This window comes from Salmo salar, chromosome 24, assembly GCF_965601325.2.
Source record: "Salmo salar chromosome 24, fSalSal1, whole genome shotgun sequence".
NCBI lineage: Eukaryota > Metazoa > Chordata > Actinopteri > Salmoniformes > Salmonidae > Salmo > Salmo salar.
Genome location: NC_138314.1, coordinates 42,750,782 through 42,762,948, shown reverse-complemented (window position 1 = coordinate 42,762,948; position 12,167 = coordinate 42,750,782). Strand labels below are relative to the sequence as shown.

Below are 12,167 nucleotides of genomic sequence, written 5' to 3'. Positions count from 1 at the left end.
ATAGTCAAGCAACTGTAATTGACATTCCTGTGAGATTTTAATAACTGATTTTGTTCATTATTAACAGGTTTGGTAAAATATGTTAAATTATGCTACTGCCATAGTTTTTCAAAGTATAGCCCACGTCGCTTAATGATAAAAATGTGACATGATTTAGGAGGGCTTTAAGCATTTTGTTTACACTGCCTATTTCTCTCTACAAATATTGAGACAATAAAAAATGAAATTTCAAAACAAATCCAAACTTTATTTAAATTGCATTCACAATACATTTGCAGATCTTTGTGTTGTATCATGAATGGAAAACTTACACATGAGCCCAGCAATATGTACAGTATGGTTAGAATTTCAGTAGAACTAGCTTAATAAAAGTGTGTTTTGTTACCTGCATGGAAAAAATCCAAAATGCGCTCACTACTGTAAGTCACTGTTGATGAGAACATCTGCTAAATGACTCAAATGCAAATGTGTATATACACAAACAAGTAAATAATTCTCTCTATTCCCAATTAAACAACTATTTTAACTTTCCTCCAGTCTCAAAATGTAGCACCAATATTTATTACATAACCCAAGTAATGTAGCACCAATATTTCACGTATATGTAAACATTGTTTAAAATGGCAACATTTGATTAAATATATCCATTATACTAGAACTTCCATACAGTAAAAATCTTAAATTAGCACCTAAACAACAATATAATGTGTATCACAACAAATCATTCAAACCTTTTAGCATTCCAAACAAAATCATGCTTGTGAAGATCAAATTTAAAATCAAATAAAATGTTATGTCACATGCTTCGTCAACAGTGAAATACTTCCTACAGTATGTCTTTCTCATCCATTACCTTTCTCTATCAACTTTGCACATTATGCTTAAAAAAAGGGTGAATACTGTAATATGATATTGTTTAAACCTAGAATATTTATAAAGTTTAAAAAAAATTAAATAAAGAAATAAATGTTACGCTTTGCGGGAAACTCAGACCAATACATATTGTAAACAATAATGTCTTCATATTTGATTGTCCGTCCATGATGATTGTTGTCTTGTTTTGCAAATCATTGTAAAGCTTCTTCTGTGGTGTTTCCTTTGTTCTTAGTACCTGGATAGACAGAAAGAAAACGCATCATGCCAGCAATCACTTGCAGTATTTTATTTTACAGAGGCAAATCTTGATTCCTTGTGTCCTCGCTCTCCTTGGCACTGAGGTTCCTCCTGAGGGGCGGAACCCCAGATCTTCTGCTACAATGTGCTTTGAGAAGGATAGGATGAGTCGGGACACAAGGGAAAAAAAGGACATAGATTCATCCCTTGGTGTGGTATTTTTTTCCCCCCCATAATGGACAAAAGATGACACTCACGATGTAACAGTACACCCTGAAACCTGGACAGAGGTGCCGCTGTATTGAACACTACAACGAACGACATTATTGCCAAAGTTGGACTCTGGAACCTGGTGACCTGGGTTTACAGTGATCTGTAATTATTTTTTTTTAAAGGCATAAAGTATAATGTTAGGTTAGGAATCATTCACATCATGATGCTACAATAGGTTGAATTTGGACAGTGTATCAAAAATGTTTATCAATGGCATACAATATAAAAACAGGATAGAAACCTCCTTAGCTAATAATATAGAACAAAATATGGCAACAAACCTTAAGAATATACTTCCCAGGTGTCACATCAGTAATGTCAATCCACTGACAGTCAATATCGGCATTATAGGTGTCATAGCATCCAGGACTCAATCCCTAAAACAATCAACCCAAGACAAAGAGATTTAACTGGTTCAAAATAGCATGGTCCCAGATCTCGTTGCGCTATCATGTCAACTCCTTGTCACTTGGCATGGCTTGACATGATAGAACAAGCAGATCAGGGACCAGGCTAGAAGGATAGCACAAGCAGATCAGGGACCAGGCTAGAAGGATAGTACAAGCAGATCAGGGACCAGGCTAGAAGGATAGCACAAGCAGATCAGGGACCAGGCTAGAAGGATAGCACAAGCAGATCAGGGACCAGGCTAGAAGGATAGCACAAGCAGATCAGGGACCAGGCTAGAAGGATAGCACAAGCAGATCAGGGACCAGGCTAGAAGGATAGTACAAGCAGATCAGGGACCAGGCTAGCACAACAACACAAGCAGATCTGGGACCAGGCTAGAAGGATAGCACAAGCAGATCAGGGACCAGGCTAGAAGGATAGCACAAGCAGATCAGGGACCAGGCTAGAAGGATAGTACAAGCAGATCAGGGACCAGGCTAGAAGGATAGCACAAGCAGATCAGGGACCAGGCTAGAAGGATAGCACAAGCAGATCAGGGACCAGGCTAGAAGGATAGCACAAGCAGATCAGGGACCAGGCTAGAAGGATAGCACAAGCAGATCAGGGACCAGGCTAGAAGGATAGTACAAGCAGATCAGGGACCAGGCTAGCACAACAACACAAGCAGATCTGGGACCAGGCTAGAAGGATAGCACAAGCAGATCAGGGACCAGGCTAGAAGGATAGCACAAGCAGATCAGGGACCAGGCTAGAAGGATAGCACAAGCAGATCAGGGACCAGGCTAGAAGGATAGCACAAGCAGATCAGGGACCAGGCTAGAAGGATAGCACAAGCAGATCAGGGACCAGGCTAGAAGGATAGCACAAGCAGATCAGGGACCAGGCTAGAAGGATAGCACAAGCAGATCAGGGACCAGGCTAGCACAACACAAGCAGATCTGGGACCAGGCTAGCACAACACAAGCAGATCAGGGACCAGGCTAGAAGGATAGCACAAGCAGATCAGGGACCAGGCTAGAAGGATAGCACAAGCAGATCAGGGACCAGGCTAGAAGGATAGTACAAGCAGATCAGGGACCAGGCTAGCACAACAACACAAGCAGATCTGGGACCAGGCTAGAAGGATAGCACAAGCAGATCAGGGACCAGGCTAGCACAACACAAGCAGATCTGGGACCAGGCTAGAAGGATAGCACAAGCAGATCAGGGACCAGGCTAGAAGGATAGCACAAGCAGATCAGGGACCAGGCTAGAAGGATAGCACAAGCAGATCAGGGACCAGGCTAGAAGGATAGCACAAGCAGATCAGGGACCAGGCTAGAAGGATAGCACAAGCAGATCAGGGACCAGGCTAGAAGGATAGCACAAGCAGATCAGGGACCAGGCTAGAAGGATAGCACAAGCAGATCAGGGACCAGGCTAGAAGGATAGCACAAGCAGATCAGGGACCAGGCTAGAAGGATAGCACAAGCAGATCAGGGACCAGGCTAGCACAACACAAGCAGATCTGGGACCAGGCTAGCACAACACAAGCAGATCTGGGACCAGGCTAGAAGGATAGCACAAGCAGATCAGGGACCAGGCTAGCACAACAACACAAGCAGATCTGGGAATCACAACAACACAGTGAATAAAAAGATACAATACTTTATACTGAATAGAGCCCGCTCCGGTTCTGTCTCTACTATTGAATGGTGAAAGCTCTCAGATGCAAACTAATATTCATAGCCAGGCCTCTCTTCCCACTGGGCACATACAGTACGTCATTTCAACACCTAGTTTTGGTTGAGTTGTCATCTAATGTAAATTTAACAATGTCATTGGATTTAGGTTAAAAGTTGGGTACTTATTCCCTTAAATTGATTACTTTTTTGCAAATCCAAATCAGTTTTCCCACGTTGATTCAACGTCATCACATAGATTTTTATTTTCTTTAAATGATGTGGAAACAACCATTGATTCCACCATTTTTCCCCCCAGTGGGTTGTGTATGTTGCATGTTGTTTAATGGGCTACTATTATAGTGGAGCATAAGGTAATGATCACAGGATGTGTCCCACATGGCACCCTATTCCCTACATAGTGCACTACTCCTGACCAGAGCCCTATGGACCCTGATACAAAGTAGTGCACTATATGGGGAAATAGGGTGCCATGTGGGATGTAGATACAGTAATAACAGACCTGAGTGTGAGACGTGCAGGCGAAGCGTCTGTAGTATCCCGGGTCACATGACGTGTCCTCCAAACAGAAGCTAGCCTTGTGTCCCTCGGCCACGCTTCTCTCGGAGCCGGTCTCCAGCAGCTCGTACAGACTGAACTCGTCCATGCTATGGAAGTGACTGGAATACATGGAACGTATTCTCATCAATGACCAGACCACACAGACTCTTAATGCACTGCTTTCAATGTTGGTATTGCAAGCATGGTAAACCTATACACACTGGTCTGTGTGGATCTGTTGAGAGCCCTCTCCATGCCTCTGAAACTGTACAGGCTTATAGAAGCCTGTCTTAAAGGGGTAGTTACATCAAAATATAGATTTTAGTATTTTGTTCATTAGTCCACTGTTAATACAATTCCCCAATATGTCAGCGGCCAAGTTTTCAAGAAAGAGCAAAAACTGATGGATGCGTTTTGTATCATATCCCTTTTTAAGAACTTAAATCTGAGTTGGATGTTTGCTCAAAAGATATTGAAAAAGGTGGAACTATCTGTAGTCTACTGATGCAATGACAACAGACATACATTTTTACGCAAACTGAACCATAATGTCGACCGCCATATTTTACAAATGTTCTATAAATCCGTCCTGCAGAGTGTGCTGTCCTTTGGTCTGATATGCGTGTGCAAGGCCAAGTCAAGCTTCAGTGCTTGATCAAGACGGCAGGAAGGATAATTGGTTATAGATCAAGAATCAGTCTCCAACCTGTACACGAAGCTCATCCTCCTAAAACTTGAAAGCATTTTACAGGACAGTACTCATCCCCTTCACTCAAAACTCATCCTCCTAAAACTTGAAAGCATTTTACAGGACAGTACTCATCCCCTTCACTCAAAACTCATCCTCCTAAAACTTGAAAGCATTTTACAGGAAAGTACTCATCCCCTTCACTCAAAACTCATCCTCCTAAAACTTGAAAGCATTTTACAGGACAGTACTCATCCCCTTCACTCAAAACTCATCCTCCTAAAACTTGAAAGCATTTTACAGGAAAGTACTCATCCCCTTCACTCAAAACTCATCCTCCTAAAACTTGAAAGCATTTTACAGGACAGTACTCATCGCCTTCACTCAAAACTCATCCTCCTAAAACTTGAAAGCATTTTACAGGAAAGTACTCATCGCCTTCACTCAAAACTCATCCTCCTAAAACTTGAAAGCATTTTACAGGAAAGTACTCATCGCCTTCACTCAAAAGTCAGTCACAGCAGCAGCCGGACAAGGGGAAAGAGACTTCTTCAAAAGAAAATGTAAACGGATAGATATGGGGACTCTTTTATTCCAACAGCCACTAGGCTGTATAATAGATAGTCTGTTGGTCCCTCCAGTATACACAATATTGCACTTTAAATGTGTAGCTATAGAAATTTGAATGAATTATTTTCTGTCGTTTTGTTTTATATACTGTCTTTTTAACCACATGTCCAAATGAATTCCCCCCCTGGTGGATAGTGAATCTGAATCTATTTATACATGTTTATGTATCAATATCCAATACTCACTGATGGCAGCTGTGCCATTCCCAGGCATAGCGAGGTTTGCTGGGCAGGAAGTCAGCAGTGCCCTGGTTCTTCACGCGCTGGGGGAACCGCAGCAGCACCCGGGTGTCGTAGTCGGCCACGCCCCGAGCAGAACTGTCCCGTCACAGGGGAAAACATCTGGTCTTAGACATTCAAATAGTTAATATGGCAATGCACTTTATTCATGTATCAATTCATTTATTTTACAACTTTTGACATTCCAGGGACTCTAGTCCAATCATTCTTGACCCATAGTCTCAATGATTAACTAAATAATTGAATTAATTAAATTGATTGCTAAATGTCCTTTTGAACTGCTGAAAGGAAACTGGAGTCTGGCACTCTCGGTTACTACTGTTAATGAATATACAGTACATGCTACTATAGGCTTAACTACTGGAATACGGGCAGAATCATGACTGAGTGGTAACACTCTCCACTCTCTCAACAAATGTACACAGCAGAGACCAGGGTTCAATCCCTGGTAGACCCTAACAACTTTCCTCTCCATAGCTATATCTCTCTTGTAATTTCTAAATAAAGAATTGAAAACATTTTTAAACCACTAATCAGAGGCTTCTTTACGTTGGAGTTAAGCATACATACACATCTAAAGCTGAGTCATTTCATGTCTGGACTTTGTAAAAACCCCTAGCTATATACACTGGGTGTACAAAACATTAAGAAGCCTTTACCCAAGCCTCCCGAGTGGTGCAGTGGTCTAAGGCATTGCATCGCAGTGCTTGAGGCTTCACTACAGACCTGGGTTTGATCCCAGGCTGTGTCACAACCGGCTGTGACCGGGAGTCCCATAGGACGGCCCACCATTGTCCAGGTTAGGGGAGGGTTTGGCCGGGGGAGGGGCTTTATTTGGCTCATCGTGCTCTAGCGACTCCTTGTGGCCGGCCGGGCGCCTGCAGGCTGATTTTGGTCGTCAGTTGAACGGTGTTTCCTCCGACACATTGGTGCGGCTGGCTTCCGGGTTAAGCGAGTGTTAAGATGTGCGGTTTGGCGGGTCATGTTTCAGGAGACGCATGACTCCACCTTCGCCTCTCCCGAGCCCGTTGGGAAGTTGCAGCATTGAGACAAGATCAGAATTGGATAATAAAAAAATACAAATAACAACATTTAAGAACCCTTTGCCCTCAGAACAGCCTCAATTAAATCGGTGCATGGACTCTACAAGGTGTCAAGCTGGCTGCAAGTCCTTTGGGTGGTGGACCATTGTTAATACACACGAGAAACTGTTGAGCATGAAAAACCCAACAGCGTTGCAGTTCTTGACACTCAAACCGGTGCACCTGTCACCTACTACCATACCCCATTCAAAGGCACTTAAATTCACCCTCTGAATGGCACACATACACAATGCATGTCTTAATGGTCTGAAGGCTTAAAAATCCTTCTTTAACTTGTCTCCTCCCCTTCATCTACACTGATTAAAGTGGATTTAACAAGTGACATCAATAATGGATCATAGCTTTCACCTGGATTCACCTAGTCAGTCTGACTTGGAAAGAGCAGGTGTTCTTAATGTTTTGTACACTCAGTATAGATTGGAATGGTCACGGCAGTATGAGAATACCTTGCGAGGCAACCTTCCTCGGCTGCACATCTCAGATTGTACATGGGTGACCTCTGGATATAGGAGGAAACTTGAATATAGTATGGGTCTGGCACCAAGTCAGGGAGACCTGTCAATCATGTAACAAATGTAATATTAAGTAGCCTAAAGCAAGCTGTTAAAAAAATGTATTGGGATAAAATGCCTTACAAATGTGAGAGAAAACAAATGCATTTAATAAGTGAATTACTGGAAGGGAAATATTGCACTTACCTCCGTGTTGATGATAACTTGTGCCATAACCATGCGGCTCTCTGCTTCTGGCTCTAGGTCTGTAGTAAGCATCATAATAATTATAATAGGGGTTATAGGGATTATAACCAATGGATTTATAGGGGTTGTTCGGGTCATCTCCAACCATCATATCCTCTCTTCTCAAATCGGTCAATGGTGGAGAGTTAGTAGATGTGGGTTTGTCGTCGGTGGGATTTGATCCATCGCCTGCATCATGGCCAGGTCTTGAAGCAGTCTCCCGGCTGTCTTGAGGTCTTTCATGTCTAATCGCTCCATTAGGACGTCGACGCGCGGTGCGTAATTGCACACCCGGCGCTGGCCGCCTTGGAGAGCCTCTTGGCGCAGGGTTTCTGTGCACATTCGTCTCTTCAGCCGTCTCATTTTTGTTGATAACGACAACTATGTGATTCCGTTGAGCTGAACCTGTTTGTCGGTCTCTTCGTCCCGATGGCTGATATTCAGAACCTTGGCTAAGTATACTAAACACCTGCCCGTTGTGTTGCCATGGCATTCTCTGCCTTAAAGCTGCTGATGGCGAAGCATCCTGCGTAAGAACTGTTTGTAATATGCAACTGAGGATGCATAGCTGTGTCAACGACAATAAACAGGCTTCAAAGCCAAGACCCCTCATTATACTTATCAAATGACTGAATGATATATCCACATGGAAAATTACAAAATTAAATATAATTTGTTAGGAAGCAGAATTTGGAGAATTGTTCTCTCACTAACCGAGCAGAATCAAATTTAGGCCTGTCGCGAGAGGAACTATTGCTCAGGCAATCTCGCATCTTGAACGCGCAAGACAGTTTGTGGAGTGTGAAGGAGGGGTGTGAGTTTTAAAGTTTCTGGACCAGTTACACAAGTGACATCCGCATGCGCGCTGCCGAGGAAGTGGAAGTGGTTGGCACTAGCACGGGCACGTCACGTCCCATGAATTCATATAACAATAGTGGTGGCAGCGGTGCAAGATACATGCGGTTTTATAATACTTAGTGTTGGTATTCACAGGGAACAAAAATTCTCTACATTATAAGAAAAATGAGTAGTTTTGCTTTTCAAATATTTCAGAAGATGTTGTAGTAGCTACATTTTGAAAGACAAAAACAGTCTGTTTTAGGTGAAAGAGGTTTGATCAAAATCAAATTGAGTTCTGAGAATCGTTGTTGACTTGTGTAAGATTTGTCTCTTTGTTCTCTCTCTCTCTCTCAATGCCTTTCACTCTTTTTAGTGAGATGTAATTTGTGGTGTTCCCTCACACACCAAGTAGTACTTGGCTGCCCTGGAACGGTGAGTTGGTTTCCAAACCTTGATGGTTATGCATTGTCTTTGTTTGCTTTACGGATTTTGTAGGCCTGTGACACTTTTGCTGTTATAGCAACAAATGACCTTCTCTTAGTCCTTGATACCATTTTTGGTATTTTGGTTACCTTTAAATAAACGATTCAGTAGGCTAAGTATCACCCCCCATAACAAGTGAACCTGGCTGCCACAGAGCCCCCCCCATAACAAGTGAACCTGGCTGCCACAGAGGTTACCCCCCCCCCCCCCCATAACAGTGAACCTGGCTGTCACAGAGGTTACCCCCCATAACAAGTGAACCTGGCTGCCACAGAGGTTACCCCCCATAACAAGTGAACCTGGCTGCCACAGAGCCCCCCCCCCCCATAACAAGTGAACCTGGCTGCCACAGAGGTTACCCCCCCCCCCCCCCCCATAACAAGTGAACTTGTCTGCCACAGAGGTCCCCCCATAACAAGTGAACCTGGCTGCCACAGAGGTTACCCCCCCCCCCCCCCATAACAAGTGAACCTGGCTGCCACAGAGGTTACCCCCCCATAACAAGTGAACTTGTCTGCCACAGAGGTCTCCCCCCCCCCCAAGACTAAGGAGATTATTGTGGACTACAGGAAATTGAGGAACGAGCACGCCCCCATTCTCATCGACGGGGCTGTAGTGGAGCAGGTTGAGAGCTTCAAGTTCCTTGGTGTCCACATCAACAACAAACTAGAATGGTCCAAACACACCAACACAGTCGTGAAGAGGGCACGACAAATCCTATTCTCCCTCAGAAAACTAAAACGATTTGGCATGGGTCCTGAGATCCTCAAAAGGTTCTACAGCTGCAACATTGAGAGCATCCTGACTGGTTGCATCACTGCCTGGTACGGCAATTGCTTGGCCTCTGACCACAAGGCACTACAGAGGGTAGTGCGTACGGCCCAGTACATCACTGGGGCTAAGCTGCCTGCCATCCAGGACCTCTACACCAGGCGGTGTCAGAGGAAGGCCCTAAAAATTGTCAAAGACCCCAGCCACCCCAGTCGTAGACTGTTCTCTCTACTACTGCATGGCAAGCGGTACCAGAGTGCCAAGTCTAGGACAAAAAGGCCATAAGACTCCTGAACAGGTAATCTAATGGCTACCCGGACTATTTGCATTGTGTGCCCCTCCCCCCAACCCCTCTTTTTACTCTGCTGCTACTCTCTGTTTATCATATATGCATAGTCACTTTAACTATACATTCATGTACATACTACCTCAATTGGCCCGACCAACCAGTGCTCCCGCACATTGGCTAACCGGGCTATCTGCATTGTTTCCCACCACCCGCCAACCTCTCTTTTACGCTACTGCTACTCTCTGTTCATCATATATGCATAGTCACTTTAACCATATCTACATGTACATACTACCTCAATCAGCCTGACTAACCGGTGTCTGTATGTAGCCTCGCTACTTTTATAGCCTCGCTACTGTATATAGCCTGTCTTTTTACTGTTGTTTTATTTCTTTACTTACCTATTGTTCACCTAATACCTTTTTTGCACTATTGGTTAGAGCCTGTAAGTAAGCATTTCACTGTAAGGTCTACTACACCTGTTGTATTCAGCGCACCTGACAAATAAACTTTGATTTGATTATCTCCCCATAACAAGTGAACCTGGCTGTCACAGAGGTTACCTGACAGTAACAAGTGAACCTGGCGGTCACAGAGGTCACCTGACAGTAACAAGTGAACCTGGCTGTCACAGAGGTCACCTGACAGTAACAAGTGAACCTGGCTGTCACAGAGGTCACCTGACAGTAACAAGTGAACCTGGCTGTCACAGAGGTCACCTGACAGTAACAAGTGAACCTGGCTGTCACAGAGGTTACCCCCCAATAACAAGTGAACCTGGCTGTCACAGAGGTTACCCCCCCATAACAAGTGAACCTGGCTGTCACAGAGGTCACCTGACAGTAACAAGTGAACCTGGCTGTCACAGAGGTCACCTGACAGTAACAAGTGAACCTGGCTGTCACAGAGGTCACCTGACAGTAACAAGTGAACCTGGCTGTCACAGAGGTTACCCCCCAATAACAAGTGAACCTGGCTGTCACAGAGGTTACCCCCCCATAACAAGTGAACCTGGCTGTCACAGAGGTAACCTGACAGTAACAAGTGAACCTGGCTGTCACAGAGGTCACCTGACAGTAACAAGTGAACCTGGCTGTCACAGAGGTTACCCCCCAATAACAAGTGAACCTGGCTGTCACAGAGGTTACCCCCCCATAACAAGTGAACCTGGCTGTCACAGAGGTTACCTGACAGTAACAAGTGAACCTGGCTGTCACAGAGGTTACCTGACAGTAACAAGTGAACCTGGCTGTCACAGAGGTTACCCCCCAATAACAAGTGAACCTGGCTGTCACAGAGGTTACCCCCCCATAACAAGTGAACCTGGCTGTCACAGAGGTAACCTGACAGTAACAAGTGAACCTGGCTGTCACAGAGGTTACCTGACAGTAACAAGTGAACCTGGCTGTCACAGAGGTTACCTGACAGTAACAAGTGAACCTGGCTGTCACAGAGGTTACCTGACAGTAACAAGTGAACCTGGCTGTCACAGAGGTCACCTGACAGTAACAAGTGAACCTGGCTGTCACAGAGGTCACCTGACAGTAACAAGTGAACCTGGATGTCACAGAGGTTACCTGACAGTAACAACCACCAGGTTCAGTACATGGTGGATATTTTTTGACTATTAGCTACTAATCGATCCATATTATTTGCATGCTCAACCATTGCATGCTCAAATTTTCCTGGTCACATACACATGGTTAGCAGATGTTATTGCGAGTGTAGCGAAATGCTTGAATTATTGCATCTGCATACCCGGTCTGAATGGAAGTGTTCTCTCTATTTGTGCTACTTGTTGATTCATTCAAATGGGTAACACAACAAATCTACATACACTGATACACACAGGTAATGGTTGAGTGTGAAAAACCCAGAAGTGTTGCAGTTCTTGACACAAACCGGTCAGCCTGGCACCTACAGAGCATTCGGAAAGTATTCAGACCACTTCCCTTTTTCCACATTTTGTTAAGTTACAGCCTTATTCTAAATGGATTAAATATTTTTTTTTCCCTTCATCAATCTACACACAATACCCCATAATGACATCACAATACCCCATAATGACAAAGCAATACCCCATAATGACATCACAATTCCCCATAATGACATCACAATACCCCATAATGACAAAGCAATACCCCATAATGACATCACAATACCCCATAATGACAAAGCAAAAACAGGTTTGTAGAAATGATTGCAAATGTATATATATAAAAAAAAACTGAAATACCACATTTACATAAGTATTCAGACCCTTTACTCAGTACTTTGTTGAAGCACCTTTGACAGCGATTACAGCCTCGAGTCTTCTTGGGTATGACGCTACAAGCTTGGCACACCTGTATTTGGGGAGTTTCTCCCA

At 44.0% G+C, this 12,167-nt stretch overlaps 1 protein-coding gene across 1 annotated transcript; it reads right to left on the bottom strand.

Moving 5' to 3' along the window:
* Positions 1–221: 221 nt before the first annotated feature.
* LOC106585899 (protein-lysine 6-oxidase) lies at positions 222–8,223 on the bottom strand. Its single transcript, XM_014172629.3, has 7 exons — positions 7,378–8,223; positions 7,126–7,234; positions 5,523–5,654; positions 3,982–4,138; positions 1,668–1,763; positions 1,371–1,486; positions 222–1,111 (listed from the first exon to the last, which is right to left on the bottom strand). Exons 1-7 carry the CDS (start codon positions 8,027–8,029, stop codon positions 1,105–1,107), a joined length of 1,269 nt encoding a protein of 422 aa, XP_014028104.1. The 5' UTR covers positions 8,030–8,223; the 3' UTR covers positions 222–1,104.
* Between the last annotated feature and the right edge of the window lie 3,944 nt (positions 8,224–12,167).